Source organism: Myxine glutinosa, chromosome 2 (genome assembly GCF_964187855.1).
Source record: "Myxine glutinosa chromosome 2, kmMyxGlut1.1, whole genome shotgun sequence".
Classification (NCBI taxonomy): Eukaryota; Metazoa; Chordata; class Myxini; order Myxiniformes; family Myxinidae; genus Myxine; species Myxine glutinosa.
This window is the reverse complement of record NC_136262.1, coordinates 98,052,932-98,073,420: the sequence shown is the minus strand read 5'-3', so window position 1 is coordinate 98,073,420 and position 20,489 is coordinate 98,052,932. Positions and strand designations below refer to the sequence as shown.

The following is a 20,489-nucleotide window of genomic DNA, read 5'->3' as shown; positions in this document are numbered from 1 at the left end:
ACAGAGAGGAAGGGAGGGGACAGAGAGGAAGGGAGGGGACAGAGAGGAAGGGAGGGGACAGAGAGGAAGGGAGGCAACAGAGAGGAAGGGAGGGGACAGAGAGGCAGGGAGGGGACAGAGAGAAAGGGAGGAGACAGAGAGGAAGGGAGGCGACAGAGAGGAAGGGAGGGGACAGAGAGGAAGGGAGGAGACAGAGAGGAAGGGAGGGGACAGAGAGAAAGGGAGGAGACAGAGAGGAAGGGAGGGGACAGAGAGGAGGGGAGGGGACAGAGAGGAGGGGAGGAGACAGAGAGGAGGGGAGGGGACAGAGAGGATGGGAGGGGACAGAGAGGAGGGGAGGGGACAGAGAGGAGGGGAGGGGACAGAGAGGAGGGGAGGGGACAGAGAGGAGGGGAGGGGACAGAGAGGAGGGGAGGGGACAGATAGGAGGGGAGGGGACAGATAGGAGGGGAAGGGACAGAGGAGGGGAGGGGACAGAGGAGGGGAGGGGACAGAGAGGAGGGGAGGGGACAGAGAGGAGGGGAGGGGACAGAGAGGAGGGGAAGGTACAGAGAGGAGGGGAGGGGACAGAGAGGAGGGGAGGGGACAGAGAGGAGGGGAGGGGACAGAGAGGAGGGGAGGGGACAGAGAGGAGGGGAGGAGACAGAGAGGAGGAGAGGAGACAGAGAGGAGGGGAGGGGACAGAGAGGAGGCGAGGGGACAGAGAGGAGGCGAGGGGACAGAGAGGTGGGGAGGGGACAGAGAAGAGGGGAGGGGACAGAGAAGAGGGGAGGGGAGAGAGAGGAGGGGAGGGGACAGAGAAGAGGGGAGGGGACAGAGAAGAGGGGAGGGGACAGAGAAGAGGGGAGGGGACAGAGAGGAGGGTAGGGGACAGAGAGGAGGGGAGGGGACAGAGAGGAGGGGAGGGGACAGAGAGGAGGGGAGGAGACAGAGAGGAGGAGAGGAGACAGAGAGGAGGGGAGGGGACAGAGAGGAGGGGAGGGGACAGAGAGGAGGGGAGGGGACAGAGAGGAGGAGAGGAGACAGAGAGGAGGGGAGGGGACAGAGAGGAGGGGAGGGGACAGAGAGGTGGGGAGGGGACAGAGAGGAGGGGAGGGGACAGAGAGGAGGGGAGGAGACAGAGAGGAGGGGAGGAGACAGAGAGGAGGAGAGGAGACAGAGAGGAGGGGAGGGGACAGAGAGGAGGGGAGGGGACAGAGAGGTGGGGAGGGGACAGAGAGGAGAGGAGGGACAGAGAAGAGGGGAGGGGACAGAGAAGAGGGGAGGGGACAGAGAGGAGGGTAGGGGACAGAGGAGGGAGGGGGACATAGAGGGGGAGAGACAGAGACGCAACTGCCAAATACCTGAAACAACGTGAATCCCAGGTAGAATTCAAATATAATACACCCAATGCTCCAAACATCACATGGCTGCGACCATCCCAGCTCTGGTGGGGAAAAAAATTGGATTAAATAATAAAGCATAACACAGTGCCCTCAGAAAGTAGTCACACCCCTTGACTTTTTTCCCCCACATTTTTTTGTGTTACAGCTTGAATTTAAAATGGATTTCATTGAAAATTTTTGTCACTGATCTGCACATAATAATACCCCATAATGTCAAAGTATAATTTTCTTTTGAAATCTCTACAAAATAATGAAAAAGGAAATACAGAAATGTCTAATTTACATAAGTATTTAACCCTGAGTCATTACTTTGTAGAAGCACCTTTGCAGTGATTATATAATTTCGCATCGTCTTGGGTATATCTGTATCAGCTTTGCACAATCTGGATTTGGGGAGATTCTCCCAATCTCCCATTCTTCCTTGCAGATTTGCTCAAGCTCTGTCAAGTTGGATGGGGAGCGTCGGTGAACAGCAATCTTCAATTCTTTCCACAGATTCTCAATGGGATTCAAGTCTGGGCTTCGGCTGGGCCATTCAAGGACTTTCACTTTCTTGTTCCGAAGCCATTCCAGTGTTGCTTTGGCTGTATGCTTAGGGTTATTGTCCTGTTGGAATGTAAATCTTCACCACAGTCTAAAGTCTTTTGCACTCTGAAGAAGGTCTCCTCAAGGATTACCCTGTATTTGGCTCCATTCATTGTTCTCTCTGACCTTACAAGTCTCCCAGTCCCTGCCGCTGAAAATCACCCCCTTAGCATGGTGCTGCTAGATGGTAGATTATAGATGGGTGATGAGCTGTGCTCAATTTCCACCAGGCATGGAACTTTGCATTCTTTTTTATTTTTTTTAAAGGAAACAGGGAATTTGAAGGAGGTGGGGGTTGTGGTGGATTGAGGCCAATTAATTCAATTTTCGTCTCATCAGACCACATAGGTAATCTTTTGCCTCATGCTCTGAGTATATTATCGGAGTTCTACAGACAGTTCCTTGGACTCCATGGTAGAGTTTTTGCTCTGACATGCACTGTCACGTATGGGACCTTGTATAGAAAGGTGTGTTTCTCTCTCAATCATGTCCAATCAATAGAATTTGCCACAGGTGGACTCCAATCAAGTTGTGTAGACATCTCAACGATGACCAAAGGAAATTGGATGCACCTGAGCTCAATGTGGAGTGTCATAGCAAAAGGGTTGAATACTTATTGACTCAAGACATTTCATCTTTTCATTTTTAAAACATTCCAAAAGACATTATGGGGTATTATGTGCAGATCAGTGATATAAAAAAATCTCAATTTAATCCATTTTAAATTCAGGCTGTAACAACAAAATGTGAAAAAAGTGAAGGAGTATGAATACTTTCTGAAGGCACTGTACATGTTGCCAGGTACAGGGAATGACAAATCTGTGTGAAAAAGCAGGTGTTGCGGAGGGGGCGTGGGGAAGGGTTGAAATACATTCGGATGATGGGGGACAGAAAAATCACAGGTAGCATCAAATATCACATTTATGCCAATCACCGCCTCTTCAGTACAAAAGCCAAATTCTATGGTAAAGCAACAATTTTGCACTACAGTACTGTACATCATTGTGCCAAGATTGACTGAAAGTTATCGTGGTAACAAAAAACAGACAACAGACAAAAGGAAAGCACAAAAACAACCGACTCATGAAACATTCTGCTAATGCCTCTATTGGTAGAAGAATGTTCACTCACTGCCATTTCACTTCACTCTTTCATTCCTTTTTTCAACACCTCTGGAAGAAACTCCCACTCCTCCCTCCAGGTCTTCAAAACAGCTATTCACCATCATCTTATCTTTCACCACCCAAAACCTTGATCTTTTCTATCCCTGTTAATATACCCCAAATCCACCTCCTTCAAATTCTGTTTTCCTTCCTGAAAGTCCTTGTGGTGTCCATGTTGTTTATTCTGTGTACCCCGCTCCAGCCCTCTTCCTTCCATAGATCTCCCGATGTCCCCGTTCTCCACTGTTGTGCTTCCCTCTCTCTCCCGCTCCCATTGTTATATGTTCTATGTGTTAGCTCTTATATGAGCTTTGACTTGGTATACAAAAAAATTGAAAAATTAAACAAATAAAATAAAATAAAAATTATTTCCTTTTTCAAAGGTTAGCCTCAGGCGATGCCATAAATGTAAGGATTGCCTGCAAGCATTCACATCTCCTGCTTTTAGCATGTTAAGAAAGTTAAACAAAATTGATACTGGTTGGGATGGAGGAGGGGAATGGTGCGCTCATCCCACCCAGTTGTCACGTCACTACAAGTGCAAATTATGGTGGATCGCCCGTTTTCCTATGAAAACATTTCGACAACGCATGAGAGTTTTGAAAGTTTGGTGCAAACCTTATCAGCCAAAGTATGCTGCAATCAACTCTTACAAGCAAATATTGGAGCGAGTTAAGCAAAGGCGAGTGGATGCTGCCATGGGCACGCGTACCAAGAATGACTTCTGGTGCTCTGTAATGCCTCGTGGACACGATCGTGCTGTGATGTTCTTGGTCAAATGTGGCACTTCCAAAATCCACCACCTTTATATGGGTGTTCTTCACAGTCCTCTCATCACGCTTCTATACAGAAAAGCCAGCACTTTCAAAACTCCAAGATTCCCAACAGGGCACCAGATGCATTAACAAACACTACACTTTACAGAACAATAAAAACAGTTTGTATACTTTGTAGATACCATCCCTCCTGACCTGCGAAGCATGAAAAAGACAGGCTGCATAGCAGGGTTGCCCATAGTGATGGAACCAAAAAGCCCTCGCAAAAACGTGGACATTTAATTAACACTGGAGATCTCGCGAGATCACGGCGAGGTCACGTCTTTTCGAAGCTGCTCCATGCGCTCACGCTTTCGAAGCTAAGTTATATTTCTCAATTGTGTTTTTGTCGAGACTGTATCTATCTTTCGGTGTATGTACCTATAGCGTATCTTTTGGAAAATTTTCGGTGCTAATTTTTCGTACATGTATACACAATCGTCGGTTAATGGTATCGAGTATTCTGCGGCCTAGTACTCGTAGGCTTAGACTACCGTACCGTCTCCAACCTTGTGGTTTGTTTTTCTCTCAGCGATTCGTCGAATGCGCTGAAATTATTTTCGTTCTCTGTTTCGTACCAGTCGTTCACCCCGTACCTCCTTGTTTAATATCTGTACTCACAAAAAAAAAAAAAAAAAAAACCCCAAAAAATATTTCCTTCCCAGGTCTTATTCGTTTATTTGTTGTTCTTATTTGTTCGTTCGTTCTTCGTTCGCGATCACGCGGTAAGAAATGTATAATCTCTCCCCTGAACAACTATTTTCTCTCATATATTATAACACCCTTTTCTTCTTTTCCTACAAAAGGATGCTTTCGTCTTGCTCACCAAATCTATTCATTCCAAAAAATATATATAATACCATCTCTTACAGTTCCTCCTTTCTACATTCCCTAAACTATCCAGAACTCCATCCCTCCTCCAGTGTCCTCAAACGTATTTTTGACTCGAAGGTCTCAAACTCATTTTGCAAAAAATGTTCGTTTCCCATGAATCGTACACTTTTCAAAATCCAATCTCACCCCTCCCCTCTAAATCCTCCCCATCACCCATCCCTTTCAAATCTCCCCCCTTGCCCCTTCCCTCCCCTCCCTCCTAAACTCCTCCCACACCCCTCCCCTCCGAGACTCTCTCTCGCTCCTCCCCTCCTAGACTCCCCTCTCACCCCTCCTCCTCAAAGCATCCTCCCTGCTTCTTCCTCCTTCCAACTTTCACCTTCATCTCCCCAAACCTTCTGCCTTGCTCTTCCCCCTCCTCAAATAACACCTCACTGTGCCTCACCCAATCTCCATCAAACCTTTTGTCCGCCCCATTCTTCCCTTTCTCCAAGCTATTCTGAAATCTCTGACACACCTTCAACAGCTCTCCCTACCTCTTCTTCTACATCTTACCCTACGCCTCCCCCCCCCTGTTCTGGACCCGATGCTCCCCCTTCCTCTTCATTAACGGTATGGACCTCAAACATCCGGGGCCTTCGCTCAAACTTGACTGACCTCTCCATACAGGTTGCTTCTGACAAACCAGATGTGATCTGCTTAACAGAAACTTTCCTCCTTCATGATGTCTCTGATGCCTTGGTATCTCTCCCAGGTTACTCCCTCCTCCGGTATGATAGACCTGAGCCTCGTCCTGGAGGTGGGGTTGCTATCTTTATAAAAAACTCTCTTCCTCACTCGCCCTCCACTGCCCTCTCTCCACCTCACCCCCAGGAATACCTTTGGCTACGGCTTCCCCTTCGCTCCCACCTTTTGTTCATATGTGTGTTGTACCGTCCACCAATCAGCGATGACTCCATCTACATCTCAGTCTGATAATATGGACCAACTTCTATCTACCCATCCCAACTCTCTCTTCCTCATATGTGGTGATTTCAATTGTCACCATGCCAGTTGGCTGGGTGTGGGTACCTCTCTCACCAGCCATGGCTCTTCAGCAAAGGACTTCTGCGACTCACTGGGACTGACACAATCTGTCAATTTCCCGACCCGGATCTCAGTCAACGGAGCATCTTCTCTTCTGGATTTGGTTATGACAAACTTCCCTGAAAATGTCTGCTGCTCTTCTTCTGCTCCAATCGGCTCATCTGATCATGTGCTTGTCAAAGTGGACATCTCTCTGACCATTCTCAGAGAGCCTCCTCAGCGTCGACGAGTCTGGCATTTCACTCAGGCCAACTGGCACGGTCTTCAAGCAGCCATCAATCATCTGGACTGGTCTCCCATCTCTACCGCCTCTGACATCAACTCATCCTGGGAATTCTTTCAAAGTAAATTGCTCTCTCTCATGCACAGATTTATACCATCTCGTCTTCAGTTGTCATACCCTTCCTCCCGTCCATGGTACACGGAATCTTGTGGTGAGGCTGTTGCCCTGAAACAACTTGCTTTCGTCTCCTGGAAAGCAAATCCAACGGAAGGAAATCTCATTTCCTTTCACAAAGCCCGAAACAAGTGTGTGTCCACCCTCAGGAGAGCCAGGAAACAATATCTCACCATTCTCAAGACCGAACTCTCTTATCTGTCTCCCTCTTCCAAATCCTGGTGGCGTCTGGTCAAATCTGTTTCTGGTGTTTGTTCCCCCTCCATCCCCTCCCTCACCTCAAACGGCTTAACGGCTGACTCCGCACGTGAAAAAGCTGAATGCCTCAACTCTGTGTTTGCCTCTAAATCTTGTGTCCCAAACCCATCCCTCTCTGTACCCACCGTACCCAGTCGTACCCAGCTGCTCCTGGACTCTGTGTCCTTTCCTCCTGACAAGGTGGAAAAGTTTCTGTCAACCCTCGACTCTGATTCTGCAACTGGTCCTGACGGCATCAGCCCACGGGTCCTAAAATCATGTTCTTCTGCTCTTTCACTCCCTCTTTCTGTTCTCTTCACCCTCTCTTTTGCTCAAGGTCATCTGCCATCTGCTTGGAAATCAGCCAACATCACCGCTTTGCACAAAAAAGGTGCAAAAACAGATCCCAGCAACTACAGACCAATCAGCCTTCTCCCAATTATCAGCAAAGTCATGGAATCCATCATTGCTTCAGATATTAAATCTTTCCTCTTCTCCAATGGCTTGATCTCTGATCATCAATTTGGTTTCAGACCTGGTCACTCTACTCTGGACATGCTGCTTCTGCTTTCTCAACAATGGATGGAGGTCCTCAACACCAAACAGGAAATTAGAGCTGTCTCCCTTAACATTTCACGTGCCTTCGATACGGTCTGGCACCCTGCGCTGCTCTCCAAACTCTCCTCCTTTGGTATCCATGGAAATCTCCATGCATGGCTGGCGGACTTCCTCTCTGGTCGTAGTCAACGTGTGGCCCTGAATGGGTTTCTCTCATCTCCTCTTCCTGTTCAGGCTGGAGTTCCCCAAGGTAGTGTTCTGGGCCCTGTGCTTTTTCTGGTCTTCATCAATGATCTCTCTGACTCTCTTGAAAATCCTCTCTATCTCTTTGCTGACGACTCTACTCTCTGTCGCTCCATTCCTCATCCCTCAGATCGGCAGTCTGCAGCCTCCTCACTCTCTGCAGACCTGGACAAAATCACAGACTGGTCAAACAAGTGGAACATGTCTTTCAATCCTGACAAATCTCACACTCTTACAATGTCTCTCCGAAAGGACCGACTGGACAACCCTCCCATCTACTTTCTCAACAATCCTCTCCAAGAAGTTCTGTCGCTCAAGCTTTTGGGTCTCACTATCTGCCATGATCTTTCTTGGGAAAACCACATTTCCAAGCTGGCCTCCAAAGCCAGTCGCCGACTGGGCATCCTCCGTCGTGCGAAGTCCTTCCTTGGCACACCTGAGCTCCTCACCACATACAAGGCTTTCATCCGCAGCTCAATGGAATACTGTTCCCCCCTCTGGGCTGGTGCTCCTGCCTCACACCTTGCTCGGCTTCACGCTGTTGAGGCCAAAGCTTTCAGAATCATTGGAATCTCCTGCGATGTAGTCAACGCCGAGGGCCTTTCACTCACTCACCGCAGGCAGGTTGGTGGTCTTTCTGTCTTCTACCGACTCCTCTCCGGCATTGCTCCCCCAGCTCTCTCTGTGCTCTGTCCCCCCAATATTCCTTCAGGTCGCACAAGATCTGCCTGCAACCCTCTTATGGTTAAACTGCCAAAGTCTAGGCTCTCTGCTCACCTTCACTCTTTCATTCCCCTTTTCTCCCGCCTCTGGAACAAACTCCCCCACTCCCTTCAATCCCACTCCTCCCTCCAGGTCTTTAAAACAGCTGTTCACCACCATCTCTTATCGTCCCCCATCGAAAACCTTGATCTTTTCTACCCCCGGTAATTCACCCCAGAGTCCTTGCAGTGTTCATATGTTTTAATCCTCTCCCACCTCCCCCCAAGTCCTCCCGATGTCCCTGCTCTCAAATGTTGTGTTTGTGTCCTTCCCCTCTTCCCCCTCTCTTTTGTGTCCTTCCCCCTCTCTCCCCATCTTGTCTGCCGCTCCCCTTGTTTTTTGTGTTTTGTGTGTCGGTTTGTCTTTTTGTGTGATTAATGTTAGCTCTTTCACGAGCCTCGATGTTGTATACAAAAAAAACAAAAAAAACAAACAAAAAAAAAAAAACACCACTGCACAAGCCGATTAAATGCAAAAAAGAGGGTCCGATCTTAACGCGGCACAGAGACCAGTAATAACATCCATGGATCAGCAAAGGTTCAAAGGGTGGGCATTAACATATTGGCAGTTGTATGCAAGGAAGACGGTGCTGCCCTGGAGATTTAACCCAAAGATCATGTATATTAAATAAAAAAAAAAAAGAAAAAAAAAAAGCAACAATGTTCCCCTCTCCCATTCCCAGCACAGTGATGAGCCAATCATATCCCTCCATAGCTTAACCTCTCGACATCACAAGTTAATAAAAGAAAAGTAAACACCCACGGCAGAGGAGACAAGACTTGCTACCTCACCCTTAAATATATTTGCTTTTTGTGTACCTATGTTTGCTTTCCCTCAGAAAGGGCGCGGGGTGAGGGGAAGGGAGGGGAGCGGGCTACATGCTCTGGTCTTTTGGGCATTCCTTGAAACCAGGTGTCACTGTTTGCTAAATTTGAATGTGGTTGTGTGGGCGGCAGCTTCTACGCTATCGAATGTGTGTGCCCAGGTGTTCCTCAAAACAATGGCGTCTGGTTTAGTCCATCATGTACTGTACAATTTGAAATTTTCACGCTGAGCGACATGAAAACGTGTCCGCGAGTTTCAAATTTTGTGAAGTGGGCACAAGACACATGACATTCTCAAAAATGTTAACCATGTGAAACCCCAACAAACGTTTCCATACAGAGAATGTAGTTTGCAGTGTAACCATTAAAGGTGGGCGCGATTCGGAAAATTTTAAGTCCGCTTACCGCTTATCCGCTCCGCCAGCCCGTGTAGTCCGATTCGCTTATCCGCTTCAGCGGCCGAAAATCTTAGTCCGCTTACCGCTTATCCGCTTCGATTTTTTAAAAGCGCTTCGACGTTTTTAAAGCGATTTTTGACGTTTCTAAAGGGAATTTAATGCTTTTTAAGCTACTAGAGTAGCTCATGGTGGTTGAGTATGCACTTTATTGTACAGACCTAAACTCTTCAGGAATCCACTAATTGAAGGTCCAGGAACAATATTTGGTTGGTAACACATTTGCCACTGACGGCGAAATAGCTGAAATGGCCACACCCCTTTTTGGGCCACGCCCCCTTTTTTGCCGTGACTGTATCTACAGAACCGTTGGACCTAGGAGGTTGCCCGACCACTCAAAATTTGCGCAATGGCCACATTATGGGGGGTCAGTAATACATTTTCATATCCAAAAGTCAATGGTTTTTAAGATAATTGCCAAAAACCGATTTCAACATGTTACGAACTACAATATTATTCGTAATTGTTCCTGTTCCTGTTCCTATTGTTCAATTACTTGATTCCTGAAGAGTCTAGACTAGACTAGAGTCTAGACTAGAGTCAAGACTAGAGTCTAGACTAGAATTTAGTCTAGAGTCTAGACATGGCTAGAAATTCCGGTCATGGGTGTTTTGTCGTTTCAGCTGTGCAGAGGTGCATGCCTTTGTTCTTCGGGTTTGGCCGGACAAACTATAGCAGATGGGGTACGCTGTTCCTTGAAGATTGCCTGGACCTACAAAGGAAGTTCCCGGGTATCTACAGATGCTTTACAGATGGTGGATGGGTGATGTACCACACTACCCGACAAGGCAGTGCAGTAGGATTTGACATGGCACTCGAGAAGTGTTACAATAAACCCGCCAAGGTTGCTGGAGGTATCATTGGGATGACCAGACAGAAAGAAGCAGTAGCCTTATGGAATCTCCTAAAGCATGAGAAAGATCTTCATGTGGCACAGCTGCTGGAATGGTGCAACTTGGGAGACAAAGATGACAGTGAGCTGAGCCTACACCATGAGTTCAATCCAAGTTCTACGAAGATTGGCCATGTTCGTGCAAAGGCCCTTCTGGATTACATAAAATCCATCAACAATCCGTTCGACGCTGGAATCAGACTTCAGAACATCTCTACTGGAGCTGACATTCCCCAGGAGGTTGTCGACGGATTACTTGAATGCCTGGAAATTGGTGAGAAGAGTTATGAAGAGTTTGTTGAGACCAGATTTCAGGATAAGGAGAAGCACCTACATGATACAATCCCTACCAACCGCAAGACTGTTTTCGTGAAACGTACTTCTACTCCGTTCACAGCGAAGAAATCGATGGCGAAAAAGGATGCAGCGGAAACGGTTAGGTACATTGACTATGCTAGAGAAAGAGGGTACAGCATGCTAGAACTCCTGAAGTATGAATTGACCAGCACATCCCAGTTCCTCACCACTGAATGTAAAGATGGCATCAAATTGAAGAAGCCCGATAAAGCCTCCTTAGCCAGGGAACTTGTCAGTCGCCTTCCACAGGAGACGAGGAATGTAAAGAGTGACGCTCAGATGACAATAGTGGACTTCATGGCACTTGTGCGTAAACTACCGATGAAAAAGATGGGCCTTCACACATTCGGGGAATTGGCTGAGAGTCTTTCCAACAGGATTCTTGCTACGGGCTCCGTGTCCACAAGAATAGACATTATTTTTGATGTTTACCAAAAATCATCAATCAAGCAAATGGAACGGGCACAGCGAAGTTCCTCAGAACAAATCACAATCACCATTGGGTCTGACAATCAGAAACTCCCTGTCGATCTTGATATGTTCTGGAGCTCAATGTTGAACAAAGTTCGGTTGCAGGAGTATGTCTTCAAGTGGATGCTGCAGAATGTCGAGTCGGACAAGGAAATATTCTTTGGAGGAGTATATGGGGGTGAATGCAGGAAACTGTTAGCTGGCACTGAAACACAGATCGCAGAGCTCTCAAGCAACCAAGAAGAAGCCGACGACAGAATCATGTTCCATATTAATGATGGTGTTGTGAAACACGGGGTTCAATCAGTCTTGGTCGACTCGCCTGACACAGATGTCTTTGTCAACCTCATCTTCCACTTCAACACAACCTGGCAACTACAAAAGCTGTACGTGAAGCTTGGTAACCGGAAAACAAAGAAAACTGTACCAGTCCACATGTTGGTTGATCAACTGGACAACGGTTTGGTGTCGTGTCTCCCAGCCATTCATGCTCTCAGCGGTTGCGACAGTACCAGCAAGGTGGGTCCAAAGCTGTCTGGCCTGAAAGCATCCATCGATCTCTCCCTACTGGAAGGGTTTGGTGTAGAAGAACTGTCACCACAGATAACAAGCAATGCTGAAAAGTTCCTTGTGTCTGGATTAAAGAAGACCGACTGTTCCACTTTCGATGAATATCGATGGGAGCAGTACCACAACTCCAAGAAAGAACTGGACTTCAACCAGCTTGTGTGCTGTTCATCAACGCTACGAGAACACATAAAGCGAGCATTTCTTCAGTGTAAGATGTGGTTGCAAGCCCCAACTCCTGCCGTCACCAAACCAGATCCACTCCAGTATGGGTATGAAGCAACGGACGTTGGCATAACACCAGTGATACTGCCAGTATCGTGCAGGCCCGATGACCTGCCTCCTCCATGCAAATGCCCAAGAGCATGTATGAGTACCAAAACGTGCACTTGCAGAGACAGGAACATTAAATGTGTCACGTTTTGTGGCTGTAGTAAAGGCGAAAAGTGTAGAAATCCAAATAAGTAAATTCCAAAATAGGATGATGCAAAAGGTATAAGTGTCATATAATGTTGTGGCCTTGGTGGTATCATACAATTGTAGTTCGTAACATGTTGAAATCGGTTTTTGGCAATTATCTTAAAAACCATTGACTTTTGGATATGAAAATGTATTACTGACCCCCCATAATGTGGCCATTGCGCAAATTTTGAGTGGTCGGGCAACCTCCTAGGTCCAACGGTTCTGTAGATACAGTCACGGCAAAAAAGGGGGCGTGGCCCAAAAAGGGGTATGGCCATTTCAGCTATTTCGCCGTCAGTGGCAAATGTGTTACCAACCAAATATTGTTCCTGGACCTTCAATTAGTGGATTCCTGAAGAGTTTAGGTCTGTACAATAAAGTGCATACTCAACCACCATGAGCTACTAGAGTATAGCCTAAATAGCCATTTCTAACTACTACAAAGACAAACAAAGCTTTTAAGATCAAAAATATACATTTTTATTTAAATAAAATTTATTCAAAATGTATTGAAATAAAGTTTTCCACTCGACTCTACTCTACTCTACAGTTAATTTAAATATAATTTTAATATATGCAAGTTACATTAAAGAAAAATCAATTTGCCCGTCCTTTCTTTGACAAGAGAGTCTACTAGTCAACAGACTAGCAGTCTGTTGACTAGTCCTCGTCTTCCTCCTCCACCTCGTGGGCCTTCTTGAGGATTTGGAGGTTGCCCTTCATGAAGACGAGGGCCTCGAAGTTCGGTGCAGCCAGGGCCGACCTCTTAGGCCTGAGGATGTCCGACCCGTAGCTGAACACGCGCTCGACCGAGGCAGAGCTCGGGAGCGGCGTGTTATGCCTGAGAAACAGAGTTACCCAAGCATCACGGAACTCGAGCGGGAAGAGATTGGGCGAGAGCTGTAACGTTTGGTTATTCAGACACAAACAAGTCAACAAGATGGCGGGCCAACGGACTGCCGTTTATTCGTCATGGTGTCGTGAACATGCCGTAAACCATGACGTGAACATAACGTCATGATGTAATGCGTTATGTTACAACCATGTCGTAAACCATGACGTGAACATAACGTTATGATATAATGCGTTATGTCGCAAGAGCCGAGTTGTTAGGGTTTCACTTATTATTCACTTAAATAAATATTCACAATTCTAGAGTAACGGCTCAGGCTAACAGCTGATTTGGCGAATCGCGATGCGCTTTAATTTTTCGGTAGTCCGCTTACGCTTATCCGCTTCGGTTTCCGGGGGTTGTTCCGATTCGCTTATCCGCTTCGAAAACGTTAGTCCGCTGCAGCGGATAAGCGGATAAGCGGACTTTCGAAGCGGACCGCCCACCTTTGATAACCATAACTGACAACAGGCAACAAAACATTATAAACGAAGGTTTGTGAACGTAGTGTAAACAAGCCATGGAGTGGAAGTACAAGCAGACACTGCATCGATTGATACAAGTACCAAAGTTGAGAAACGCCAACAGATCGAGAGTTGCAATTTTGCACGTGACACACTTGTTTCTACTTTCTAACAGCATTCTACTTTGCACGACAGCGGTGATGCATACTCAAGTATACATGGACCAAGTGGGAATGCTTGGCGTGTTTGAGGGTACGTACAGAAACACGTGTGTGCTGTTAGCAAGAATCAAATGGTGCAAGATGGCGGGAGACCAAAAAAAACACGAAAACGTAATGCCTCTGGCAACTTTGTGGCTGAGGTAAAAAAAAGAAAAAAAAAAGAAAAAGAAAAAAAAAAAGCCTACCATGATGCTTGTGGCTATTGGATAATAAATGATGCAATACTTAAATAGTAACAACTAGAGCGAAGTGCGCCATCGTAAACCCCAACGCTTCCCACCTAAAGAAAAGTTTAAATATAGCAAAAAGTTACATCAGGAATGACCAAATATCAAATTTCGATTTAAAAAAAAATTCCCGTTTTGACCCTTCACCCCAAGTATCCATCCCCTGGGTCATGAACTGGAGGTCAAATCCAAAAATAACCATTACATATTTCATGCGTCCCTCAATGTTTATGGCATAATCAGTTTTATTTAAAAATGTGCTCGTAATTGCATTTCCAGTATTTGAAAAAATATGAAACTGCTCTCGCACCTTCTTGCCATGTGGTGATCATAACTACCAAGTTTGGTGAAATTCTGCACAACCATTTAGGATAGCATGACAGACACTGAGCCCATTACAATACCACCTCCCCCACCCAGTTTTTTTTTTTTTTTTTCAAAAAGCATGGGGATAATAATGATAATGCTAATGATAATAATAATAATAATAGCAGAAAGTTAAAAAAAAAATACCCACAGTTCTTGATATAATGCAAAATTAACATTTTAAAACAATCCATCATTACAAATAAAAATCTAATTTTGTTGCTTTAAATTTTACAATACGTTACATTTCAAATGGATGATTAATTTAATTAACACGTACAGTTCATCACATCAAAATATTACGACGTTTCGCAGTGAGTCTTATGCATGTTGTATGCTAAATATTCGGTCATATTTAACATACAACACCAGTGGTTGGTAAACGAGTGTTAACCTGTCCTCAAGTTCACCTTCACCACCGACACTCACTTATTTAAACAGTTTAAAAAAATAAAATTAAAAATTTCATATAACAATTACGCTTTCGCTAAACTCACTTATCTAGCTCTCTTGCCTCAACACTGCAGTATTTACATGGTATTAAAATGAAAACACGATCAAACCGAATGCACTTTTATAATCTCCGTTAAGCAGAGACAGACCAACAAACTGTGCTGCATTCAAGTTTTCAAAACGCACCGTGGGATCTACAACATCCACAAGGGAATGTCAGCAGACAGGATAGCTGGCTAGTAGCTACACATTAGTGGGCATCAAGTACACAGTACTTAGAAATTAATAAAAAATGACATTAGAAGACAATACACAAGTCAACAGTATAGGGGACACCAACACACACCAGATAAAATGTGGATTCAGGAAGACGGGTTGGTTGCGTTTCGTGCCGGATAATCGACCCTGCACAGGCCGTCAATGTGTCGGACGAGCAACACACCGATTTTGCCTTTAAAAACAATTTGTCAACCAAATGTCAGCATAAAGTGATGCAAACAAACTGTATACGTTTCAGGTAAATGATCCTTCTTAGTTTTCAAAATTAATTATTTATTACAAACCTGGCACACCCAAGAATAGATGTTTCTTGGAACTTGCGACAAAGGTAGAACCACGTTACAATACGAAACGTGCATTGCCATGGCGATTCTAGAGGCCCAACAGGTGCGCAAATGCAGGACGATTCCAACTTTAAACAGCAACTTCACACATGAAGCTTTTAATAAAATACGAGCTTGAGATGTCAACTCTGAAATCGAGAATAGCTGGTCTCTAAAAAAATCTTTCCTCTCCACAAGGAATGCTCAAATCTCCTTCAAAACATTTAAATTTACAAACATGGGAAACCCTCACTCTCATATATTCAACATCAACTTTCACTCCCACCATGCTATCTTCAACTCATATCATATGAAGATTGCTTTTTTTTTTCTTCTTTTCTTTTGTACACAAGATCGAGGCTCGTGTAAGAGCTAACATTAATCACAAAAAGACAAACTGACACATAAAACATGTGATAAAGGGAGCGGGAGACAAGATGGGGAGGGAGAGGGAAGCACACAAGTACAACATTTGAGAGCAGGGACATCGGGAGATCTGTGGGAGAGAGAGGGCTTGGGGGGAGGAGGGGCAAAGTGCTTTGGCTGCTTGGGCTTTAGAAAAAAGAAAGTAAAAATATAAATAAAATCTAAATGAAAATCTAAGATGTGGCAAAGTAGGAAAACCCTTTGCTACACCATGACTGAAATAATCAAATCGATCAACTTTACAAATTGAAACTCTCCAAATTAGATGATTCAAAAAGAACAAATGTGTATACATATACATAGATATATATATATATATATATATATATATATATATATATATATATATATATATATATCTATATATATATATATATATATATATATATATATATATATCTATATATATATATATATATCTATATATATATATATCTATATATATATATATATCTATATACATATATATATATATATATATATATATATATATATATATATATATATATATATAAACAGGAACAGCAGGCAATATAAACAATATGAGTAGGCAGCCTCATTTGCATAAAATACATAATCGGAATAAAATAAATAATGAGACTGACGTAGCTTCAGGACGACGTTTTATTTCCTGACAAGCTTTCGGCCAAATAGGCCTTCTTCTCAGTCTACAAGAACAGCAGGCATGCATATAAGACATATAAACTCACTCTCTTTGAACTTGAGGACGGTGAGAGCCGATAACAGAATCTCTCTCCTTTTTACCTCCACCACCTAAAGTGGATGAAGGTTATACTTTCACCCCTGTCTGTTTGTTTGTTTGTCTGTGAACAAGATATCTCAAAAAGTTGTGGACAAATTCCGACAATTTGGCAGAGAGGTAGCGTTTGTGAAAAGGACTAAATTATTAGATTTTGGTGAAGATCCGGATTCAGACCCGGCTACTAGATTTTTTAAAGTGATTCTTCACCATTTGAAGATTCAGCTAAAACCAATACATAGCATGATATCTCAAAAAGTTATGAACGGATTTGGACGAAACATGGTGGACAGATTGGGTGTGTGACAAGGATGAATTGTTTCGATTTTGGTAAAGATCTGAATATGGAATCGGATACGAGAATTATGAAATCTTTTAAGTGATTCTTCACCATTGAGAGATTGGGCAAAAAGCGATATACAACATGATATTTTAAAAAGTTGGACGAATTATGACTAAACTTGGTGGACGAGTTGGTTAGGTGATAAGAACGTGTCAAATTTATTTTGGTTCAGATCCGAATCTAGATCCGGCCTATCGGTGGGATACAAAACGTAAATTGTTCAGCCTGGCAGAGGTATGCCCTCTACCGAGTGTCGTTCTAGTTGTATATATTTTATGTATCAATATCATACCAATGTGTTATATGCATGCCTGCTGTTCTTGTATCCTGAGAAGGCCTGTTTGGTCGAAAACTTGTCAGAAAATAAAACAAATAGTCTTGAAGCTATGTCCGCTAGTTATTTAATTTCTTCCGATTGTTTATTGAATGCAAATGAGGTACCCTGCTCGTATTGTGGAGTTTCTGCTATTTATCACATTTTTATTTATATATATATACTACAGAGAGTAAGGGGTCAAATGAACACAAGCTGGGTTAAGAGCAATGGCACAAACACAAAATGTTTGCACTTTGTTAACCCATGAAGGTAAAACTTCGTGGGTGAGGGAAATTTTTTTTTAAACGAACAAGACTGCCGGTTGTATTCAAAGTGTGTTCAAGCTCCACGAAGCCTTAAATGCAGAGCAGATGAGCGTTAAAGAGTGGTACCCAAATCAAGAGTGCTCATCTTCGTTTTTAATGAAGTCATCAAATGTATACCCTTAACCCCCACCCTCTCCCAAGATCTTGCTGAATAAATTTCACTTAAGATGGTCAGTGCTGCAAATGGGGGTGGGGGGGGGGGGGTGAGGGGGAGGGGGGTGGAGGGGAGCGAGGGGTGGAGGGGGGGGGGGGGGATGGTGGTGGTATAGGGAAAGCCAACCCTGAATGACAAATAAAAAATATAGGGGCAAGTTTGATCACAATCCCTTCAGCGCTTTCGGAGAAGAAGTTGCAAGTGTTTATGGACTGACGGACAGACTGACGGACACGACATCGCATAAGCTCCCCTGAACTTCGTTCCAGGTGAGCTAACTAGAGTCCAAATACAATGACGCAGATACATACATCGCAAGACAAGCAAAACAAATTACCTTCTGAGCATTGTACTCGATGTCAAAATCAGAATTCACAAACAAGATGTTCTCAGGTTTTAGATCGGTATGCGTCAGCTTGCAATCATGCAAAACTGGAAGGAGAAAAAGAAAGTAAAAAAAAATAAAAAATTACTTCATACAAACTGCAAAGAAATGTGATTAAGGAATTACAACACGTCAGCAGCACCCATCATGTTGAGGGCAGTGAGGAGGTGGTAGGGAGGCCCAAAATGATTCAGAGGAGCGTGGCATAAGGGAGGGGAATGAGCATGAAATGGAGCTGGCGAGAGGTGAGAAAGGTGTGATTACACGACATATCTGCCTCTGCAGCCATTCTCTTGAGTGCGGTGCACATGGCTCTTACATTTGACAGCGTAACACAGCTGGTACGCCATGTGTTGGACCTGGTGCAGCGGGTATGGAAGGTAGTTATTTTCTTTGAGGAAATCAAAGGTGCTCAAGCCAAGGAGTTCAAATGCTATACACATGTGTCCATGGTAATCGAACCAATCATACATCTGGACACAAAAGCTGCTGAGATGGAGCACAAGAGTGCATCAGCATTTATTTACTTTTTTATTCCATAAACATGCGTCGGTACAAGGCAGAAGCAACGAGGAACAAATCCAAAACTTACTGCTTGTTCTGTGGGTCTCTCTCATTTATCTTCTCCAGCACATTTATTTCGAGCCGTGCTGCCTCTCGATATTTATCGACATTCTTTATTATTTTTAGCGCTAAGTGCATTTTTCCACTGGAAAACAAAAAAAAGCGGGAGCATACTTGAAGCTAGCTAAGCATACCAAACGATCCATCTTCAAGCCCAGCAATATTCACAGTAGATCCTTTCACACAATTTAAAAATGCCTGAACCCAATCGAAAATGTTACTTTGAACTGAGTGTCTGCAGGACATATTCACCTCGTACGTCACTCTCCAGAAATACAAAATTGTATTTTATCAAACTCGACCGCGTGAGAAACCAAATGGAAATCCACCAGATGGCGAAAGTCGAGCAGATCATGTCATATAATCCATCCTTTTTGTTTGTATGAATCACAAGGCTGTGGGTTAGCATCATTGTCTGAGGTTGCAGCTGGGCCACTGATGGGGCCTCTGCTGGTTAGAGAAGGAATTTGGAATTTGTACCGGGTGCCGGCAATAGCTCGCCTACTCTTTGTGAAGGACAACATGGGATCTTCAACGTCCAACAACAAATGCTGGCAGACCGGATGCCCATTTAACAACCCTCCGAGGTAAGGCGCACACTGATGAATCACCTGGATGACAGTTTATAGCTGGGTTGATATTCAAACCAAGGCCAGACATCTTGAAGGTGAGGGTGCGTAATTCTATGGCATATGGATAGTCTATGCCTCTATGGCATCCTGTCAGTCCATAAATAATTCCTCTAAACCGGTTAGATTAACCGGAGAAAACACAAGTGAAGGAGTATTTAAAATAAAGAAATTAAATAAAGAAATAAAGTAAAATACGGACAAAATCCTGCCCTTTAAAACACAAGCATATAATACTTACAAGATATTAGCTTTGGAATTTATAAACAAATTTTATATTCGACACAAACTTTACCAAGCAACAACACAACAACCAAGAAAAGTGCCAAAGTTGCACAAACTCAGCAAGTCTGGCCGTTTTAATCCAAAACAAAGTGGCATCAGACGGATATAAAATCAGATACATTATACACTGTTAGAATAAAGTGTTGTTGTCAATAAAGTTGTTGTCATCCCTGGTGTTGGGCTAGTGGCTAGGGTGCCGGCTTAGGATCCGAGGATCCTGGGTTCGAATCCTGGTCGATTGCTGAATTAATGCCAGGGGGGTTGACTCAGCCTGTCATCCTTCCGAGGTCGGCTAATTGAGTACCAGTTCACTGGTAATTCCCTGTTTGTCGTTAAAGGCGGCAAAAAGGGTTGGCGTCAGGAAGGGCATCCGGCCGTAAAACATTGCTTCAAAAAGGGGACCGAAAAACAACAACAACCACGGTTCCCGAAAAAGGCCAACCCCCGCTTTGCGGGGAAAAATGGCCTCTAAAGGTGGTTTTTTAAATTTTATACGCTGTTAGAGCAAATACAGATCAAGATAATTTCAAATGAGAATTTATTTTAATGCCCAGAAGTATAGTTTGGCCCTGAAAAGTGTACACAGAAGTACAGTTTTCGAAGACCTGCAACAACTTGTATCTAACTATGGGGATGCAATCAAATCAGACCTTTATGCCTGCACAAAGGGATGCATATTGCATATATACAAGTTGAAATGTGACTTCCAGTGTACAGCTATTTGCTGAAACCTTTGAGAAAAAAATTAAATAAATAAATAAATAAATAAATAAACAAGACGTCATGCAGAGCACGATACTTGCAAAGTACCTATTTTGCACCCACACCACGATACTTGCACCCACACCCCTAAAAAAGGTCGTCATTGATCCATCATATTGTCCATTTCATCAAGATTAAAACTGACCATCTTGATCAAAGCT

General features: G+C 44.1%; 1 protein-coding gene across 10 annotated transcripts in view; it reads right to left on the bottom strand.

Annotated features, from left to right (window-relative positions):
• LOC137414654 (dual specificity protein kinase CLK2) overlaps nt 1-20,489 on the bottom strand; it is a 45,814-nt gene that overhangs the window by 4,295 nt on the left and 21,030 nt on the right. For 2 of the 10 annotated variants that reach the window (XM_078771312.1, XM_068100163.2), the window contains exons 6-11: nt 18,621-18,737; nt 18,348-18,514; nt 17,981-18,075; nt 15,063-15,167; nt 3,846-3,975; nt 1,344-1,426 (exon numbers count right to left, since the gene is read on the bottom strand). In XM_078771312.1, coding sequence (XP_078627438.1) covers nt 1,344-1,426; nt 3,846-3,975; nt 15,063-15,167; nt 17,981-18,075; nt 18,348-18,514; nt 18,621-18,737 — 697 coding nt within the window. Of the gene's footprint in view, nt 1-1,343; nt 1,427-3,515; nt 3,701-3,845; nt 3,976-15,062; nt 15,168-17,980; nt 18,076-18,347; nt 18,518-18,620; nt 18,738-20,489 lie in introns of those variants that run through there. The other 8 variants (XM_078771313.1, XM_078771317.1, XM_078771314.1 and 5 more) reach the window with 6 other exon arrangements.